The sequence below is a fragment of the Episyrphus balteatus genome, chromosome 1 (genome assembly GCF_945859705.1).
Source record: "Episyrphus balteatus chromosome 1, idEpiBalt1.1, whole genome shotgun sequence".
Taxonomy (NCBI): Eukaryota; Metazoa; Arthropoda; class Insecta; order Diptera; family Syrphidae; genus Episyrphus; species Episyrphus balteatus.
Genome location: NC_079134.1, coordinates 102,718,423 through 102,741,260, shown reverse-complemented (window position 1 = coordinate 102,741,260; position 22,838 = coordinate 102,718,423). Strand labels below are relative to the sequence as shown.

Here is a 22,838-nt window from a genome sequence, read left to right as displayed (position 1 = left end):
GTTGAAAATTGTCCCATTTTTTTGGCGACGCGATTGTCGCAAATTAAAATGGAACAAATGGAACAGTATAGTTGTGCACACACTTGCGACTAAACTGAAAACGACTAAAAAGTAGCAGTCGCAAAGAGGCCAAATCATGCGCACACATGCGATTTTCCACCACTCGATTTTTTAGACGCAAGAAATGAAACACATTATTTTAAATGAGAGCGCACAGATATGCGATTTTAAAATCGCATTTTTTTAAAAAATGGGAGCGGTACGATTGATCGCAAACTAAAATCTCTTATAACGAAATCTCGCATTTTTAAAAATTTCACGCAAAACAAAATTTCGCATTTTTAAAATCTTACATAAGAAAATCTCGCATTTTCAAAATCCCGCAAACCAAAATTTCGCATTTTTAGAAAAAATCTCGCTTCTACATAAAATTCTCGCTATAACAAAATCTCGCACCACAAAAATCTCGCATTGTAAAAGTCGACAAATTCGATTGAATTAAGTCCTTTTAATCCTTAATCCAGTTGATCTTGAACACTATGAACATCTGAAATAGAAGTCTAATATTCATATAACAAACTTTTACCTTTTCTATCTTTTTCTCATTGAAATAAAATATTCAATATTCGCGCGCGCGAATTAATAAATATTTTATTTCAATGCGAGATTTTAAATTGCGAGATTTTAGTTTGCGAGATTTTAATGTTGCGAGCTTTCGTTAAGCGAGATTTTGTAATTGCGAGATTTTGATATAAAAGATTTCATAATGCGAGATTTTAAGATGCGAGATTTTAAAAACGAGATTTTAAAATGCGGTCAATCGTACCCAACCCTTAAAAAATGGATCTGGTTCTATTTTTGGTGCTTCTTTTTAGTCGCACATAAAGATATATCAAATAGAAAATAATTCACCTGCGTGGATTTGCGACCCTTGGAAAATTTAGTTTCAGTTTAATAATGGATTTTACCAGAAAGTGTTGTTTAGTGGCTCTTTTGTTGCGACTAAAATCAAAGCAAAAACGTAAAAGAAAGTACTGGGTTCACCCTCTTCTAAGCGATAGGATTATGAAAGGACAGTTTCATAAAATTAATAAGAATCTAAGAGAACATCCTCAGAAGTTTACCCAGTATTATAGAATGAGTAAACAATGCTTTGATGAAATATTGGTACTTGTGGAACCGAAAATAAGGTGCAAAAATACACATTGGAGAGAATCTATTTCGCCCGAAGAACGTTTATCTGTAAGTTAACAGAGGTAAACATTTTAAAAATAAATTGCGGTAATTTGAGTACTACACTTAGGAGCAAAAAAATGGAATCAAACATTGCGTTCTGTAAAAACGATAATAATATAATTGATCGTGAAGTAATTGACATATTAACATAAAAATGTCAATGGTACCATTGAAACGCTTGAAACGAAGGCTTTAAGTTAATTCTTAGAACTTAAAAACCAGTTCTTTGGTTCAATCCAACCAATATAAATGAAGTAAGTGAAGAAAAATAGATTGAAATTGAAACAGAGAGTATCTGGAAAACATTAACATTAAAAAAAAAACTAAAATTGACAGATATCGCTAACACTATTGTATGAATTTTTATGTTTTTACCAACAATTCAAAGTAAAAAATACGCAAGCTTTAAAATGAGACCATGAATAAAAATGAGACTTTGAATAAAAATATTTTATCCATTGCAATTTTTTGTTTTTAATATATATAATTTATTTGATTCTGTTTTTTGCTCCTTAGTGTAGATTTGAACATCAAGTAACACCTGGTCCTTTTGATCTTAAGATGATGCATTTTTGTTTATCAAAAAACGGTCATGTATTTTGATCAATCACTATGTTTTTTCTTGCGTCTAAATAATAGCGCGATTTTTTAGTCGCAAGTGTGTGCACGGTAATTTAATGTTGCGACTGCGATTTTTTAGTAGCAACGACTGAAAATCGCATGTGTGCGCCTAGCCTTAAATCCATCTTGACAACCTTGAATACATTTTATATCATCTTTTTATTATTTCAGTTTTCATAATATTCTTAAATCATATCTGTACGAGCTACAAAAAAAAAGAGTTTGTGTACAAATGTACACGCGACTGAAGTTATACTTCTCACTCAGTATATTAAATGAATTTCTGTTTTATATTATTATTAAAATAATCAAACAACGTATTTTTTTAACAATCTCAGCTTATGGTATCTATTCTTAAGAAATTTTTTGATGCTATCTCCGTACCTTAACCCAAGACAATCTGACTTCCCTGAATATAGTTATGCATGAAAAAATCTTTATAATTGGAAACTAAGAATCTTCATACCAAATTAATTCCGGGGCTACATTTTTGAGAAAAAAAAAATTAAATTTCATCTACGATTGATGGCCTTTATATCAATACAAGTTAAGTTTTAGTCTGTGTTGTTTTCTTTTCCTTTTACTTATGAGTATTTACGTTTTTGTTTTTTTGTGGCAACTCGACACATGCAACTTGCAACATGCAACTTGCCACATGCAGCTTGCCACGCGCAATTTGCCACATTTTGCATACTGAATGCCACATGCTTCGTGCTACTTGCCTCATGCCACACACCCTTACACCATGATTCATGCCACATTATACTTGCCACGTGTTGTGTGTTTTTTTTTTACCGTACTGCGTTGTACTGCATTTTTAAATACTAAAGTACTTCCAACTCTAAAGGTGAAACGACAGCCCTGCTGCCCATCTGTCTCTGAGATGGCGATCACGTCTTAATCCCTTTGACATTCTTGTCAAAAAACAAATTTTCATGCCCACCGTCCCATAAGAATTATAACTTCAAAAAGTAACAATTAGGTACTTAAAGACAACCATGTCGAAATTTGAAACTGATATTACGGTACTTCCTGCTAGGCTTGTGTAGTTCGCGATTCGCGAACTAACTAGGGAACTTAGTTCACTTACTTAGTTCAATTTAGTTCGCGAATAAGATTTTTTTCAACAAACTAAACAGCAACCTAGACAGGCGGAATATGTCATTAACATTACAAAACAGCTTGCGCTCACCTTACATTATCATTTTTACTTCCGACATAGGTAGGTACTATATATCAAGTTATGCATTCGTACAAAAAAAAAAAGTTGAGATAACATTTTTCCATGACATTACGATGGTAGACAATGCCAAAAAAGTGGGTCCCGGAAGTCCGTCTGTCTGTCTGTCTGTCTGTCTGTCTGTCTGTCAGTCTGTCAGTCTGTCAGTCTGTCAGTCTGTCAGTCTGTCAGTCTGTCAGTCTGTCAGTCTGTCAGTCTGTCAGTCTGTCAGTCTGTCAGTCTGTCAGTCTGGCAGTCTGTCAGTCTGTCAGTCTGTCAGTCTGTCTGTCTGTCTGTATAAGGAGCTACAGCCTAAACGGATGGACCGATTGATGTCAAACTTGGTATGTTGCGTTATTTGGCGACTCTCCAGAGGCGTTTTTGGAATTAATTTTTTTGGACCAAAAATAACGGTACTTGTCATATACCGATTTTAGTAAAATTGAAATATCTCAAAAACGGCTCCAACGATTTTGTTTAAAAAATTCAAGTAGTAGTTTTAAGCAAAGGTCTATCTTCTAATGAAAAAATTTTTGTTTGAAAATCATTATTAACGGTACCTGCCATAGAACCATTTTTTTCATATCCGATTATCTCCGAAACTGCTTATTCGATTTCAACGAAACTTTTTGTGAAGAAGCATTTATATAATTTAAATATAAACCAAAAATAAAATTTACAAAAAAATAATTTTTGGATTTTTAAAAAAATTTTGAAAATTTTTTTTTGAAAAATCAAATTTTCGAAAACGGGACATTGAATTTTTTTGAAATTTTGTTGTAAGATGTTGATTAGTAATTTCTACAAAATGGCATACCAATTTTATTTTAAAATTTTTTTTCCAAAAAATTATTTATAAAAAATTAGTTTTTTAAAAAACGGCTCTAACGATTTTGAAAATTTTTTTTCTAAAAATGCATCTTAATATATCAATCAAAACTGCATACTTGTTTTGGAGGGCAATTTAATTTCAGATTTTAATTAATTTTTTTTTTTTTAAACGAATTTTATTTTTTTTTTCCAAATTTCTATATAAAAAGTCTTAAAAATTTAAGCAACTTTAACTCTAAGAGCAAGTTCGTGCGACCCAGTCGTGCATTTTATTTATATATATATTTTGGATGAAAGGAAGTCCCATCTGTATAGGGAATTTTCAAATTTGGTCGTTGTCTCCTTGTCTTATACGCCGACAGCGCCCTTTTAACCTGACAGACGTTTAAAGAATAGGCGTTCAGAAACCAAAGTGCATATGAAATTGCATCCAATTCTTGGTGGAGCGAAATCAGTTCTTCTGCTCTACCTCAAGATTTAGATTTAAAACAAAAGGCACAAGGTCGCTTGTGCCAGTATCAGCGTTTTTTTCTTCAAGCACCACTTATTCTTATTTCTGAGCAAGGACAAAAAACAAGTAGCATCTTCTACTAGACTTTCGTCAGGAACCAGGAAGCTCGACAAGTATATGAACGAAATTAAGAATTTTCATAAAAAATAAAATATGTACCTGTTATTTTTATTATTGTATTACATAAATTTGGATACTTTTTGTACAAACTAATTTTGTTTTTTTAATTCTAACAAAACCGGAGGGATTAAAATAAATTGAACTAAAATGAACTAGTTCAGTAGCGTGATTTGAACTAAAGTGATCGATCACTCAAATGATTATACATTATTGGTGGTTCTGCATCGGCAACAGATCTCCTCAGGTGTTTTGTGGTAATTTTGAAGTTTTTTATGATGATGTTCCGTTATGTGTGATATATCAAATGAAATTATACCTATATCGTCAGTTTATAGGAACAACATTCACTAACTGCTATTGAAATCGTATGTAGTGAATTTTTCCTTTTAAAAAATTCCGAGTGATAAAATTTATTCATCAATCTATTTAAGAATCTATCTTTTATTTAAAAATATATCTATCTATTTGAAAAAAAATCTATCAATTTATTTAAAACAAATTTGGGGCAGCAAAATTTTCGGTTATTCGGTCGAAAAATATTTTAGAAATTAAATTTTTTGAATACTTAGAAAAATTCCTTAAAATAAAAAAAATACGTAAAAGTACCTCTAAGAAAGTAGGTGTTTTTAAAAAATTCGTATTTCAAAACGTAGCGCTTTAAAAAAAATCCGTTTCAGAACCGTATTTTTTAAACATTACCTTAATCTTTCAAATAAGCTATATAGCAAATTTTTTTTATCTCTGAAATCTATTTAATTTTTAGTTTCGAATTGCAATATATTACCACAATGCTAAAAACCCCAGGTTGAATGGGAGAAAATGGCGTCGCTTTTTCGAGGATGCAGTCATAGCTCATCGATTTAAAAGACTTTATCACTTAAAAACAAAAAAAAAAACTCGGATACAAATCCAGGAAATTCCACTTTTGTATAAAAATTATAAGAACACAGCATAATTTAGTGTATCGGAAACGTTCGAATGCGTCAGTGAAATATGTACAGCCATTGAATAATTGCAAATAGAAGTCGACAGCCTGAAAAACGGCCGGAAAAAAAACCTTTGAAGTAAGTATCACCCGATGAGGTTTGTGTAGATTTGAAAAAGGAATTTTAAATGAAGGCTTAAAAAAATGATTAGTTGAGGCGCAACCTTATAATGTAAATCATCTTTCTTGCGTTGCCGTTGGCGCATGAGTAACCTGCGGTATCACTTCTATTAATTATTTAATGGTACGGCGTCCTTATCAGTAGGTACTAGTGCCCATGTTCTATAACTTTTTATCACTGGCGATAAAATTTGTGAATCTCAGAAAAAAAATGAGAAATTTCTTTCAAAATCATAATTTCTTTATTCATAAATGATTTATTTATAGAAAAAAATGACTTTTAGAGACGTTCACAAATGTTTATCGCCAGTGAAAAGTTACAGAACAGCGGAATACAGCCTTATACCTACCTTAAAAGAAATAGTCTGACCTTAGGCCAGTAAAGCCGAATCAGAATTATACATACATATGTAGGTATAACAAAATAGTTGGCTTTATTTGGGCTTCTTGTAAAAACAATACGCTCAAATATATTTTATATTATTATACCTTTTTTAATATGTGCTTTCGATATATCCGGCTTCGTACTTAATTATTGGCTGAATGAAAACTTTTATCTCAAAACTAATAACGCAGTTAGACTCCTCACTAAAAATACTATACCTACCTAAAGGATTTTATACTAGCTACGGCTTTGAATACACTACACGCATAACAATAAGACGAACTCAATTCCAAGAAAAAAAAAATATGAAAACACCAACATGTCATTGAAATGGAATCGAAATCAAAACGAAAACTTAAGTGCTAGGATTATTGATTGATAAAACAAACTATTCAGTTAGTATGTGAATGGAGATAATATATGACTACATTTGTAAGGTTCCCAAATACAGTAAGTATTAAATGGATTTCCCTCATTTTGTCAGCCATAAATTGGTTAATGTATGCTAAACAATAAAAATAATTGTCAAACTGGTATCAACCAACTAATCAGCATGTTTGTTTGCTCTAAAGCACCAAAGTAGACAAAACAATCAATCAAGCCACCATCAGCCCCCATATGGCTGCAGTGTCAAAACACTTAAAAAGGATTGAATGACACTATCTAGGTACTCATACTACGTGTTAAGTAAGTAAATGTCTTTTTCCAACTTTTAACAAGAGAATACCGGTCTTCATTTAATAATTGCATCTATCAAGTTCTCCCTTTTCACTAGTTAAGAGCTACATATAGTTCATAGCGCGTTTCAGACGTGTTTTGGACGCGTTTCAGACGTGTTTTGGACGCGTTTTGGACGCGTTTCAGACGCGTTTTGGACCCGTTTCAGGCGCGTTTGGGACGCGTTTCAAATGCGTTTTGGATTTAGAATTCAATGCACTTACAACTTGGTGTCACGATCACGGTTTGATTATCAATTCAAAAAGAACTAAAGTGATGCATATTCGACCACCCCACAAATCAACTGTTTGCACAATACTCCGGGGCAACAGAATCTAAATAACAAGGATAACTGCTCCGTGTTACATTGATAAGGTATCAACATACAAATATCTTGGAGTAATGCAGAGGCTGCGGCAATGAGGACGAACAGGAAAACACTGTTCACTTCCTCGGTCATTGCCCAGCACTCTGTCGCACTAGGACAAAATTTCTAGGAAACTACTTCTTTAATGAATTAGAAGAACTATCGGAACTCTCAGGCAATAGCCTACTGAACTTTGTCAAGTCCTCCAAATGGCTCGAACAACCATAGCATTCATAGGTTAACACTTTTTCATGAAGTTACAATACTTCAGGGTATCACAATGGATCTACATTGATCTAAGTGTGACGGTAACAAAATCAACTGTCAGCCCATATAACCTAACCTAACATAATAGTTGACTACAACTTTAAGTGGAACTATCACATCGAATCAGTGACAAAAAAGTTGCGAAAATCGGCATATGCACTTTTTCATCTAAGCACAGTATGCATTGGTGGAATCATATTTAAGGTATGGAATACTTGCATGGGGAAAATGCAACCTTTGCAAAACATACACAAACGACTTCAAAAAATTTGTCATTCGAGCTTATAATCTACAATACAATGATACCGAACACAGCACAGTACACATAATAAGGTAATATATTCCGAACGTTGTCAAAATTTGTTTGTCAAAAATGGGCACCAATCTGTCAGGTCGGCCTTTAATTTTTATATTTCAATCGCAGTAAACAGGAAATTTGTTTTTGTTTTAATTTATAAAATGTCATTTAAAAATACTATAAATTGAAAAATAACAAATTTTCTTCGTGTTTCATCGCGGAAAATGGTAAATGATTGTTTAAAAATTAGTGGTGTGCGTGGTTTATCGGTTTTTGTGCATTTTTCGTCGGTATTTTAAACAATTAAGAATTTGGTAGCTGACATTGGTCGCCAAAGTGTCATGTTTTGACAATCTGGCGACCAATGTCAGTTCGGAATATATTACCTTTTTATGTGTACTGTGGGATGGAAGTGAATATGCTCAATATTTCTCAAATCTGTAATCTAGATATCTTGAAAATTTTTTACAACGATAGTGCTTATAGAATACCAACTCAGCAAGAAGTAAACACCAGAACAAGTCAACAGCATTTTTACGAAATACCGATGTTCCGTAACGAGTATGGGCGCAGGAAGTTCGATTTAGCAGTACCCATGGTCCTGAATGATCTCCCAAGAGAATTCCACAACCTACCGAAGAATGATCTGTTGAGAGAAGTTAAAAATCTGTATCTTGGTCTATAACTGTACATAATTATGCATAGGTATTTGAAAAAAAAAATGTATTTATTCATATAAAATTAGAAAAAAAAAAAAAACAAACAAAATAAACAAAAAATTTTTTTTGCTATTTGTGTGAATTTTTTAATTGTTCAAATTGTTCAACACTAAATGAATTTAAAAATATATATAGTCTTCTGCAAACAAGCCTTATAGGCTTTGCAGATACCAAATGTAAATTTATTGTGGACGCATTTCGGACGCGTTTCAGACGCGTTTAGGACGCAGTTCAGACGCGTTTTGGACGCATTTTGGACGTGTTTTGGATGCGTTTCAGAAGCGTTTCAGAGGCGGTTTGGACGCGTTTCGGACGCGTTACAGACGCGTTTCGGACGCGTTACAGACGCGTTTTGGACGCGTTTAGGACGTATTTCAGACGCGTTTTGGACGCATTTCAGACGCGTTTTGGACGCATTTTGGACGCGTTTTGGACGCGTTTCAGACGCGTTTTGAACGCGTTTTGGACGCGTTTCAGAAGCGTTTCGAACGCGTTTTGGACAAGTTTCAGACGCGTTTTGGACGCGTTTCAGACGAGTTTCAGACGCGCTTTGGATGCGTTTCAGCCGCGTTTCGGACGCGTTTCAGACGCGTTTGAGACGCGTTTCGGACGCGTTTCAGACGCGTTTCGGACGCGTTTCAGACGCATTTTGGACGCGTTTCAGACGCGTTTTGGACTTGTTTCGGACGCGTTTCAAACGCGTTTTGGACGCGTTTCGGACGCGTTTCAGACGCATGTTGGACGCCTTTTGGACGCGTTTCAGACTGGTTTTGGACGTGTTTCAGACGCGTTTTGGATGCTTTTATGCCGCGTTTCGGACGCGTTTCAGATGAGATTTGGACGCGTTTCAGACGCATTTTGGACGCTTTTTAGACGCGTTTTGGACGCGTTTTGAACTTGTTTCGGACGCGTTTCAGACGCATTTCGGACGCGTTTCAGGCGCGTTTTGGACGCGTTTCGGACGCGTTTCAGACGCATTTTGGACGCGTTTCAGACGCATTTCGGACGCGTTTCAGACGCGTTTCAGACGCGTTTTGGGCGCGTTTCGGACGCGTTTTGGACGCGTTTCAGATGCGTTTTGGACGCGTTTCAGACTTTTTTTATTTCTTCTTCTTCTTTGAAATTAGGTATTGATGATGTTGTTGCAATGCCGCTATATATTGCATAATGGTCTGATCTCTGATGATATACACGTTTCGGACGCGTTTCAGATGAGATTTGGACGCGTTTCAGACGCATTTTGGACGCGTTTCAGACGCGTTTTGAACGCGTTTTGGACGCGTTTTGGACTTGTTTCGGACGCGTTTCAAACGCGTTTTGGACGCGTTTCAGACGCGTTTTGGACGCGTTTCAGACGCATTTTGGACGCGTTTTGGGCTCGTTTTGGACGCGTTTCAGACACGTTTTGGAAGCGTTTTGGACGCGTTTGAGATGCGTTTCGGACGCGTTTCAGACGCGTTTTGGTTGCGTTTTGGACGCGTTTCGGACGCGTTTCGGACGCGTTTCAGACGCGTTTTGGACGCGTTTAGGTGAAGTTTCAGACGCATTTTGGACGCGTTTTGGGCGCGTTTCAGACGCGTTCTGGACGCGTTTTAGAAGCGTTTCAGAAGCGTTAAGGATGTGTTTCGATGCGTTTCAGGCGTATTTTGGGCGTTTCAAATGCGTTTTGGACTCGTTTCAAACGCGTTTTGGACGCGTTTCAAACGCGTTTTGGACGCATTTCAGACGCATTTTGGACGCGTTTCAGACGCGTTTTGGACGCGTTTCAGATGCGTTTCGGACGCGTTTCAGACACGTTTTGAACGCGTTTCAGACGCGTTTCGGACGCATTTCAGACGCGTATTGGACGCGTTTCAGACGCGTTTTGGACGCGTTTCAGACGCGTGTTGGGCGCGTTTAGGTGGCGTTTCAGACGCATTTTGAACGCGTTTCGGACGCGTTTCAGATGAGATTTGGACGCGTTTTGGGCTCGTTTTGGACGCGTTTCAGACACGTTTTGGAAGCGTTTTGGACGCGTTTCAGATGCGTTTCGGACGCGTTACAGACACGTTTTAGACGCGTTTCAGACGCGTTTTGCTTGCGTTTCAGAAGCGTTTCGGACGCATTTCAGACACGTTTTGGACGCGTTTCAGATGCGTTTTGGACGCGTTTCAGGCGCGTTTTGGGCACGTTTCAGACGCGTTTTGGACGCGTTTCAGACGCGTTTCGGACGCGTTTTAGGCGCGTTTTGGACGCGTTTCAAACGCGTTTCAGACTAGAGATGGGTAGTTCCGGAGCCAAATAGTTCCTCACTCGGAACTAGTTCCACTCGTTCCACAAAATTAATTTAAACAGTTCCATCGTTCGCCTTTCAGACGCGTTTGAACACGTTTTGGACGCGTTTAAGACGCGTTTTATACGCGTTTCAGACGCGTTTGAACACGTTTTGGACGCGTTTAAGACGCGTTTTATACGCGTTTCAGACGCGTTTTGGACGCGTTTCGGACGCGTTTTAGGCGCGTTTTGGACGCGTTTCAAACGCGTTTCAGACTAGAGATGGGTAGTTCCGGAGCCAAATAGTTCCTGGAACTAGTTCCTCACTCGGAACTAGTTCCACTCGTTCCACAAAATTAATTTAAACAGTTCCATCGTTCAGACACAGCCACACACAAAAGAAAGAAAGAAGAAGAGGAACAAGAAACAAAACGAAAGCGAATATGTCGCTGTCTCTGTTTGAAATACACAATACACACACGCATGTCATAGAATTCTCATCCAAAGCCAACACACATGGATGCGAACGAGTTGAGCGCCAAAAATTCACAAACCAAAACCACAACTACTTTCTTATGAATCAAGCTCACGGACATGGAACTACATTAATAGTTCCAGTTCCATGTCTTACATCAGGAAAAAATATTCAAATTCATACTATTTCTTTTTTTGATGCATTTTCCTGAAAAAAAAACTCAAATTCAACATAGTTCATAGTTAAGTTTGTGTCAACTGACATAAGTTTTTCTGGCCGCTTTAAAAGGTAGATTAAGTTTGTGTGAACTGACATAAGTTTTTCTGGCCAGGAACTAGTTCCGACCGAAAAAAGAACCGTTCCATGTTCGTTCCTGCTTTGGAACTGTTTTACTTGAATTAAGATGATCTTAGTTCTTAGTTGTAAGGATTGTGTGTGTGCCATGAGAACTACACCCACATCAGCCCTAGAAACATTCCTTTCACTTGCCCCGATCGACCTTTTTACAAAAGAATCGACGGCCATAAGTGCCCTTCGTTTGAAGGAGGGCAAAAACTAGAATGGGGGCCACTTGGGTCATAAAATAATAATGAACTACGTTGCAAGTAACATTCAAACTGACTATACTCTTCCATTCAATGATTTCAACCCAGTAGCGCTGACAGACTTCCCTACAAGGGAACTCTAGGAGTCAAACAGGGTCATTATTGCAGATCATGTCTCGGTTTTCACTGACGGGTCTAAAACAGACCTAGGCGTAGGGTCCGGCATCTTTTCAGATAACCCTCCCATAAACAAATCACTGAAACTCCCTGACTTCTGTAGTGTTTTTCAAACGGAAGTTTTTGCAGTTTGCGAAGCAGCTAGCATACTCTCCGCACTCAATTTAAAGAACAAAAATATTGATATCTTTATAGACAGCCAGGCAGCAATTAAAGCCATTTCCTCTATTGTCACGAAGTCTAAACTAGTTGACCAGTGTCGTAATACACTAAGGTCCCTAAACATAACGAACATAGTTACCCTTCGATGGGTCCCAGGACATCGTGATATACAGGGGAATGAAAGGGCAGATGAATTGGCCAAAACAGGATCAACACTTGATCCGTGCCAAACCGTTCCATGGGTGCTTATGTCAATGGAGCACGAAAAAAGCAGAATAAAGCAAAGCTTATTGAACTCTGCAAACGACAGATGGTCAGCTCTTGAAATCTGTCGTGTTTCAAGAAATCTATGGCCGACCATTTCTAAGAACAAAACTGAAACCATACTTAAGCTAAGCAGGCCTCAGCTGTCCCTATTGATTGGTATCCTTACAGGTCACAACTCAATGGGAACCCACATGAGTAGAATGGGTATTGTCTCATCAGACTTATGTAGAGGGTGTCAAGACGAAGAGGCGGAGGAGGGCTCATACCACTTTCTTTGTGAATGCCCCAGTTTAGCAAAAAGTAGGAAAACAACTCTCGGAGATTACTTCTTTGATGAGTTAGATAACGTCACGTCCTTGCCACTGAAAAACATAATGAAATTTATCCAAATTTCAGGATGGTTCAGGGAGGCCCCTAACACTAATTCCAACACCTAATTCCCAATAAACCCTTCCCTTACCCATCCTCACTCCTGCCCACCCTAACCCTGGGGATCACAATGGATCCATCGAGATCCGAGTGGGATAGCTCGACAAGATCACCCCATCAACACCAGCTTCTCTTGGTTTAATGATACTACAGGCAATAGGGAATCATCTGAGAATTTATTTGATTTCGATATTTCATATAATGAGGCACAATGAGACAAACATAAAAAATATTTTTTTTTTGTTCCAAAAATTGGCCGCCATTTTGAAGAATGCGTTTTTGTGATTTTCTAGGTTACACGGAGAAAAATGATCGGTTAAAAAGAACGTAAAACTAGTGTAAAATTAAAAAGAAGATTGTTAATATAGCAAACTAACTGCAAACTAACCCCGGTTAAAATTACACAAGTCGACTCGGTTATTAAAAATTGTTTAATCTTACCCACTTTCTCGGTTAAATTTTATAAAAATGTCAAATTTTAACTGAGTTTCTTGATCAATATAAACAATTTTATCGGTTAAAATAACCTTCTAAACTGGTAATTTTAAACAATTTAACTTAACCGAGGCGACTACGTTGATTTTAGCAACGAGAACTACGTAGACTACGTTATTTTTAACACATTTTATTTAACCCACTTCTCGGTAGGTCCATTATTTTTCTGCGTGTATTGTATATCGTAGAATAGAATTTTTTTGGCTTGTTTTGTAGAAAAATGTATTCTCTAATTTTTTTATCAAATCATTTTTTTGGGAATGTTTCTGTGTAAAAATTTAATGACGAAAATATGTAAAATATTTGGAGATGATCGTGAATTTAAAATTTTTTTCCGGTTTAGGTTCATCTGATCGAAAAAATTCTTATTATAACTTTAGAACACATGTGACAGCAATATCGACGACAAATCAGTGCACATGCACACAAAAGCTCAAATTTTCGGGCTGTTCTAATAGTAATAAAATTTATCACAAATGCCTGGTAGAATAATTTACCTACAAGCTTCAACAACATCACAGAATGTGGTCAACAATAGCAATAGCAACAACTATAGTGTTTTATTGGTACTCAGTATTATAGGTACTGAGTAAATATTTTATGCTGTAAACAACAACAATTGATTACTTTTATTTGTTTATTAATAATCTTTATTGTATAAGTTTAAACAAAATTTGCTCTGTAAACTAACAAATAAAAAAACTTTTGTTTATCCTTAGCAATTATTTGTTGTTGTTTCCCGTGCAAAATTTTACTGAGCTAAGTACTGAGTTACCAATAAAACACGGCTAACATAATACAAATCTTTTTTCCATTGATGAACTCAATTCTCAACGTAAGGAGATGATAACAAATTTATCATTATGTTAAACTAGTTAAATAGATGACTTCATGCATTTTTGTGTATTAAATTTTGACATGTTGGATGTTGCTATCGAATAAACTGGGTATTAAAATTGTTATTGGCGTATGGATTTTCTTAAATCTGGAAGTTTTCTTTAAGATAAATCTAAATTTGATTATAAGCAAGCCGATTAAAGACAAGTTGTTGTCTTCTGGAAAATAAAGTTCAAAATTGTATCAACCCACAATAAGATTGAACAAAGCTATTTAAAGTAAATTGATACACAAGCGTGAGTGTCGTAAGGCGACATTGCAAGTGTCTCGTTTTCTGAATAATTTACATAAAATCGAAATGGTTAATAGAAAGTAAAGATCTTAATGGACTTTCTTTGGGGCTACAAACATGAAGACACAACAACCTTCATATTAAAAATAAGAAAAAATCTATTGAAAGACTATTGAAAACTTTCTTGGCTACCAGACAATAGCAATTGAAAATATTTTAGGAAAAACCAATAAATCAGGAAACATTTTTCTTTGCTCTAGGTATATTTTGGTTTGACAGAATATTTAAGTTCAATAATTTTATGGCCAGTTTTACCATAGAGAAAGAAGAAATGGGTGAAACATCAGCGCTTCAGACATAATAATTAATCCTCTTGCCAGTTGTTAGGAAAACAAAAAAAGAAAAATGAAAAGTGTTTGCTTTGTGAAGCTATTATGTTTATTTTTCCGAAGAGCAAAGCCATTAAGCAATTAATCTTGTCAAACCCTTTATACCTATTTAAATTACGTTACAGCTTTTAGTCTATTTAAGTTTATCTTAAAGCAACGAATCTATTTTAAAAATGTATGTAAAAGTAAATACATATAAACTTTTAAAAAGCAACATTGTCGTTGAATTTAGGTTACTTTATAATGTTCTAATAATAAACTTCAATTCAGATCAATTAATGTCCTTTTTAGAAGAGCTTCAAATTAAAATGTCAAACGACTCAAACGTCAGTGTATTTGAATTGTTTTTGAAAAATTAACCGGGAATAATTCAACAAATTTATTATTTTGGCAATTTGTATTGCAGAAAAAAGTGTTAAATAGTGAAAGTGGCAATAAAAGTGTGTTTAATTTAATAAAAAAAAGTATTCATTTGACAGAATTTGTTTTGCAAATATTTTTGTTTGTCAAAAAATAATATGAGATATATAAAAACAAAAAGTGAACAGTGTTTCAAAAATGTGTGTTGCAAATTTTACCATCTGAAGATGGTTAATAATGCTAATAAATGTGAGTGAATTTATATTAAACTGATAATTTATTTCCTTATCTACCACATACATCAATTTTTTAAGCCGCGTTCTTTCTTTTTTGGTCAATTAAATACTTTAAGTTGATCATAAAATCCTTAAGTTCTACTATTTCTTCCCCCTAAGTTATGTTAAACTTAGAGGAATTTATGACACAATTTGAAGTTCGTGCAATCCGCTATGTATAACTTAAGGGTTTATGTTTCACATAAATATTTAAGACTAGTTTCAGCAAATGGGCCTAAGGGATATACTTTTCATAAATGATATCTTAATAAACAATATGATAAAATATAAACAAATCAGTCATTAAAGTCCAATGTAGCGGAGTTATACCCAACGTTGATATACCTAATTAATTAGAAAAAAATCAATGTTCAATAATTCAATATGTATTTTACAATTTTGTAGACAGGTGTTACCTTGCTGGTTGTCACGATCCAAGTGAACGAGATTATTGTTCAAAATTATGCAAATTAGCTTTACAAAATGCACTTACAATAGTGATAAGAAAATACTGGTTTATGCTTACAAATACATGTGCAAGTAAATGAGAAAATTATTCGGAATACATTGAGTCAATAAATTTATGTTAAATGAAAAGATTTATGATGAATCGAAAAGATATGTTAAATGAAAATATTTATGATGATCAATCCGGAACATCCCTCCCCTCCTGGAACGATGTTTCAGTTGGCAGGGAGTAGCGCAAGTTTTGTTATGGGTCGAACGAATGTACCATTTGCAGTTCTAATAGTGGCATCTCGCACAATACCATCTGCACCCGGTGTAACGTCTTCCACTCTAGCAAGTACCCATTTGGTAGCAGGTACATTAGGCTCCTTTATAACGACCAAGTCCCAAGTCTTTTTTCGATCCTGCAGTGTTGTAAGATATCCCATATGCCAACGCCGCCAAAATCCTTGTACCATTTTTTGCATAAGGTTCCAATGAGTTAACCGATTTTGGGGAATGTCTTCAACGATTGGTTCTGGAATTGAGGTAAGAGGTTCACCTATAAGATAATGACTTGGTGTTAGTGGATTTAAATCATTGTCAGAAATGCTACAAAGAGGGCGAGAGTTTAAAATGGCTTCAATTTGACTTAACACTGTGGAAAGCTCCTCAAAAGTTAATAAAGATGAACCAACAACTCGACGAAGGTGAAACTTCATTGATTTAACTCCCGCCTCCCACAACCCACCAAAGTGAGGAGCAGAAGGTGGAATGAAGTGCCAGTTGATTCCCTCTCGAGCAAGTGATGTAGATATGATGCTATTATGCTGTTGTGACATAACCAGCTTGTGCATCTCTGTCAAACATCTTCGTGCACCTTGAAAATTGGTGCCATTGTCACTATAGAGATTGGCACAGCGTCCTCTTCGAGAAACAAATCTTCTCAGAGCTGCAAGAAAGGCATCAGTTGTGAGGTCACTCACAGCCTCCAAATACACAGCCTTCGTTGAAAAGCACAGAAACAACGCCACGTATGTCTTTGTGAGTTTCGGATTGCGACCACTCGAGAATTTAATAGTGAAGGGACCGGCATAGTCCAACCCTGAGTTCGTAAATGGTCCAGTTGGTTGAATTCGTTCAACAGGCAAGTCACCCATCAGCTGGTTGCTACGAAGACGGCTTTGCATGAAGCAAGTTTTGCAACTAAAAACTATCTTTCGAATGAGATTGCGACTACCCAGTATCCAGTATTGTTGGCGTAACATCGAAAATGTTTCAGATACTCCTGTGTGTGAACTGTTGATATGAATATCTGTCACTATAAGAGAAGAAATGTATAGTTTGTTAGGTAAAATTATAGGGTGTTTAAGATTATAATTTATTTTTTAGTCTTCCACCGACTCGCAGAAGTTTTTCAGGTCCAATGAATGCCGCGTATCGTAAGAGTTTTGGTTTTGTAGGAAGCTGATTATGGGTTAAAAGATTTTGTATATCAGTTCCAACTGAAAGCTCTTGGACATACCTTATAATAGCTGTCCTAGCACCCCGAAGTTCACATAAACTGAGTGTATTTACGCGACTTCATGATTAAGCTTTTTCTGAATGCAATTGTGTCTGAACCGGAGACAATAAGCTATAATTCTTTGAATTTTGTACCACGACGAATATCGTTCAAAAAGGGAATTGAGATAATTATCTTCCGCAGATGAAAATAGTACAATTTGTGGCAGCTTTCTTTCTTCAGTTGTAACCGCTTCACACTCCGAGGTTCTTTGCGATACCGGCCAATATTGTTCGGAACGGTTAAGCCAGCTTGGACCATTCCACCAAAGCGTATGTTCTAGGAGTTTTGAAGGCAGAATTCCACGCGACGCACAATCTGCAGGGTTTGCTTCAGAAGGAATATGGTGCCAAGAGCTACTCGGAACAGTATCTAGAATCTCACCACAACGATTAGCGACGAAGGTGGCCCAGCGACGAGGAGGAGAAGCCAACCAATGTAAGATAATTTCAGAGTCACACCACGACCACGCAATTGTTTTTGTAATGTTTGCAGTCAGGGATGATTTTACGCGAGCAAGCAACCGGGAGAGTAGAAAAGCACCGCACAGCTCAAGACGCAGAATGGACACGGGTTTCAATGGAGCTACCTTCGTTTTGGCTGCAATTATCGTAAGTTTATAGTTCTCGGAATCAATTTTGCAGCGAGAATAAGCAACGGACGAAGCGTCGGAGAAACCATGTAAATCAATATTTTCCAAAGATAGAAATACATGTCTAGGCACGCGTATCTGCTGAAAAAATGGAAGTTCACCTCGATAACAGACCCACTTCTCAGCTACACCGGTTGGTAAGGGGTCATCCCATCCTAATTTCAAATCGCGTGAACAAAGGGCTTGGAACATTACCTTAAATGAAATGACCGATGGTGCTAGAAATCCGAGAGGGTCAAAAATACGCGATATTTCTGACAGGAGTGTTCGATGAGTTGACACTATCTCTGGCAAAGGTGAGCTCATACTATATAAATATTCATCTCGAAAAGGATCCCAATACATTCCTAGTACCGTCACCGAATTGTTAGATCCTTCAATATCAATCACCGAATGTACAAAATCTTCAGCAGGTAATCGATTAAGAAAAGGCCAACAGTTAGAGCTTTATTTCCGCGATTTGAGCTTTGTAATTGGCACAGGGGCACAGGCTGTACCATAGGTGTCGGAAATGTCGAAAATGTTGAATCTAGTCACCTGGTTTTTCGCGCCATACATTGCGTTGGAAATTTGTGTGATCATCATCAACCAGAATTTGACGGAACATGTTCGCAACGTCAGCTGAGAAGACATACCGATGCTGCCGAAAACTTCAACAAACGCCAAAACTTTGAATTGAAGGCCCTACAAGCAATGTACTATTCAATGAACGACCTAGAGAATCCTTCGAAGACCCGTCGAAAACCACAGGGAGTTTCGTTGTAACACTGTCCATTTTGAAGACCGCGTGATGTGGCATAAAGAAATGGTGACCAGATGTTTGAACCAGCTCCTCTGGGGAAATCCGTTCTATATGGCCAAGTTCGAAGTACTCGCGCATAAAGTTGGAATACGATATATATATGGTATATGGTACCGTTTTTATTGAATAGCTCCATTGTTATTCATTTTAACAAAAAATGACAAAGAAAAGACTTATTAACAATAAAATTATCTAAAAAATGATATACAATACAATTCCGTGAGTTGATTACATACAATTTTATGGTTGGTTGAATTGCGTGTTTGTGTCGCAAGGTTGGGGCAAAATGATATTTTTTTAATATATCTGACGAACTTTTGATTTTTTTGGTAATTCTTCAACAATGAATTATAGTACTTAAAATTATCTATAAAATGAGCCCTTATTTGTTATTGTAACCATAATATTGTAGAAGTAATCTAACTCCGAAATTCTCTATGTACTAGTCAAAAGTGAGAAAAAAGCAAGTATTTTGCTACACTCCTGCTCAAATTTAACGCACATCATATTTATTTTACAAAAAAGTCCTACTATTACTTTATCTCACAGTATCGTGGTTATTTTCTCAAATAAGACAGGAGTTAGCTTAAATTGAAGGTATGGAATAAAATGTTTGTGGGGAAGATTTGGAGAGGTATGCTGAAGTCTATCTGTCAACCCGCGAACCTTTTAGAGATGAGTCATAAATTTTCATGGAGTAAACTCTGCCTCACAACACCTACGGAGTTAGTGAGATCTCCTAGACCTAATTTAAGTACCCAAAGATACTTGGCTGATATTCTCGAACAGCATGCGGTTCCAATCACCCCTAGATTTGGTCCACAAATCAGTCTGATGCACGATAATGCATGCTAGAGTGGTTTGAGAATATCTTCATGATTAAAATGAGCCACCTTTGAATTGACCACACAGATATCCGGATGTAAATTCAATAGAACATGTCTAGGAAATGTTGAAAAAAATGCATTTGCGGCCGAAATCCACCTCCAAGCATTCTTGATTAACAGAAAACTGCAGTGAAAGAAAAGTTACAACAAAACCTTCAAAACTTAATTCGTGGAGTGAATAGACGACTCCAAATTACCATATGCGCTAGAGGAGACAATGCCAAGTATTGAAAAAAATTATTGGAAAGAACTGTCACGCGTTTCCATTTTTTAAAATTTTTTTTCTTAAAAAACAAAAATTATTTTAATATCAGTTTTCAGACCTTGAATTGCTAAATTTGGTTTATCTTTTTTTTGGTTAATAATACTGTTGCAATTTAGTATTTTTCTGACTTGCTAAACAATAAGCAAACACAAAAAAATACAACAAATAATTTTAAAGCCATTTCAAACAAGATGCAGGGGTATAACTAAAGAAAAAAAAAGTTGTGCGTTAATTTTGAGCAAATTTTGGTAGTATAGGTATTAAAAAAATGTAAGCACGCAGTTTTGCAGCAATACGAGTCTTAATATCGAATTCAAAGGTCTGACAACTCTAATTTTATGCTTTATACGGTTTTCGGGGGGTTAAATAACGTAAATTTTCCAGTTAGTGTGAATGAGCTAAATTTACACTATTTCAAATAATATTTTTATACTTATACTTATATTTTTTTAATACCTCTACTACCAAAATTTGCTCGGCCTAATCGCAAAAAACTTGCTTTTTTCTCACTTTTAACTAGTACATAGAGAATTTCGGAGTTAGATTACTTCTGCAATATGATGGTTACAATAACAAATAAGGGCTCATTTTATAGATAACTATAAGTACTACACCCACCGAAATAATTATAAAGAGAGTCGATTTTATTCGTGTTTAAACCATATAAAGGATATTTAATTTTTACTTCTTGCACGAATAAGATGACAAGTATGTACTGGATATTTTGCCACCCTTTATTTTTATTTAATTCGTTAAACTTAATTTTAAAAATTATTTTTTGAATTTCTGGTGCGAAATAATTATAAAGGCACAGCTGGATTTTCACATTAAAAGTGTGGTTTAGCGAGATCAAATGTAACCAAAAGTAAGCAAAACAGTTGGAAAATGAATTTAACCCATTATGAACATTTTATAAGTAAAATTGTTCGGTTATTTTTAAATAAGGCGTGAAAAACCCTTGACGCAGGCAGAAATGGGCAAAATCAAGGCTTACCATGAAAATTGACTGCCCAACCGCGAAAAATCTGGAGGAGAAGAAAGATCCGATTGTGTAATTGATAATTTAATTTACAAAGATGACAAGTATGGTTACCTAAAACGATCAGGAAGGAAGCCTTTGGTCGAAGAGAGAGCCAAAAGTGACAAAAAATGAAGTAATTTTCGTGAGAATTTGACAGCAAGAGAAGTTTTCGAGAAAATAAACTTGGTAGTGGAAGTACGACAAGTGCAGCAAATAATTAAGGTGGAATTAAGTCATTCCTACAAAAGAAAATGTGGAAAACCGGCGCTCTTGTCAAGGCATAAACTTTCTCGCCTTCGCGAGTCTTCAAAATTAGCATCATCAACGAATTCGATTAACTCGTCAATGAGCCCCTTGTATTTCTCCCACGCGGTCTCGAGATTTTTTAATCGAAGCTCAATCAATTCGATATCAAATTCATCCGATACATTTTCATAGAACGAAACTGTCTTTGTTATACACCTCGTTGAAACCGAAATCTTCTTTTTGATTTTGTTCATTTTTTTATAAAAAAAAAAAGAATTTGATTTCTGAACGAAATAAAGTTTTTTAATTAAATTGCACGAGAAGCCTGTAATTGCACGTGATTCAATTTCAAAGTTCTAATACGTACGCTTTGATTTATATTACAATTTAATTAATTCGCACTAATGTTTTATAAACCGATCGAATTGTCTTTTCAATGTTTTTTAACCACAGGAATGATTCTTTTATTCTATTCGACGAGCGGAGTTATACCCAACGTTGATATAATTAATTAGAAAAAAAATCAATGTTCAATAATTCAATATGTATTTTACAATTTTGTAGACAGGTGTTACCTTGCTGGTTGCCTCGATCCAAGTGAACGCGATTATAGTTCAGAATATGCAAATTAGCTTTTCAAAATGCGCTTACAAGAGTGATAAGAAAATACTGGTTTATGCTTACAAATACATGTGCAAGTAAAAAAGAAAATTATTCGGAATACATTGAGTCAATAAATTTATGTTAAATGAAAAGATTTATGATGAATCGAAAAGATATGTTAAATTAAAATATTTATGATGATCAATCCGGAACAACCAAAGTTTAATTTATTTATACTATCTAAAGAGTATCCAAAGCTATATGAATTTGAAACTAAAGTTTATTGCGAAATTCATAGATGTTATTATTATCTTTTTTTAAATATATCCGTATGATGCCCTGAAATGACAAGAGAATGCGCTTTTTCATAAAAAGGTACGGAGAGAGTCCCATTTGTATCAGACCTTAAAGTGGACAAAGATTGATCATTTTCATTAGGCTTGTGTCGTTCGCGAACAAACTTGAACTTGTTCATTTTATATTTTATTTTATTTTATATTTTTCCATAATTTGAAAATGTGACCAACATATTCTGGAGGTAAATGTAAACATATTTTTTTGCTGAAAATTATTGGTTTTAGTAAAAATAAAATATTTTTACTCAATTAGAGTCGTTTGTGGTAAGTGTGCGCACTTTTGACTTTGAAGATATATTACAAGCAAAATATAGGATGTACATAAAAAAGTAAATTGATTATTAGAGATACATGTTTTGACTTCTTAAATTCAATCAAAATATAACTAATATTTATAAAATTAATTATGTTTTTCTAAGAAAACCAAAACAGGTCATATTTCGCACACTTACCCCTTCGAAGGGGTAAGGGTGCGCAGGGTGTACGGTAAGTGTGCGCAGGTACTTTTGCTTAGTAATCTTAATGATTATCGTTCTGTTTTTCAATTTTTAAAGACAAACGAGGGGTCTAAGACCCCCGCTCCCATCCTATTTTCTCATTATTTTGATCCATTCTGTACACTGTGATGCATTTTGAAGCATTT

General features: G+C 35.5%; 2 protein-coding genes across 3 annotated transcripts in view; one reads left to right on the top strand and one right to left on the bottom strand.

Moving 5' to 3' along the window:
• The window catches only part of LOC129907855 (neuropeptide CCHamide-1 receptor), a 153,816-nt gene that overhangs the window by 34,559 nt on the left and 96,419 nt on the right, over positions 1-22,838 (top strand). The gene's annotated exons all lie outside the window — the stretch shown is intronic.
• LOC129907858 (uncharacterized) lies at positions 15,723-21,820 on the bottom strand. Its single transcript, XM_055984276.1, has 2 exons — positions 21,812-21,820; positions 15,723-17,120 (listed from the first exon to the last, which is right to left on the bottom strand). Exon 2 carries the CDS (start codon positions 17,065-17,067, stop codon positions 16,036-16,038), a length of 1,032 nt encoding a protein of 343 aa, XP_055840251.1. The 5' UTR covers positions 17,068-17,120; positions 21,812-21,820; the 3' UTR covers positions 15,723-16,035.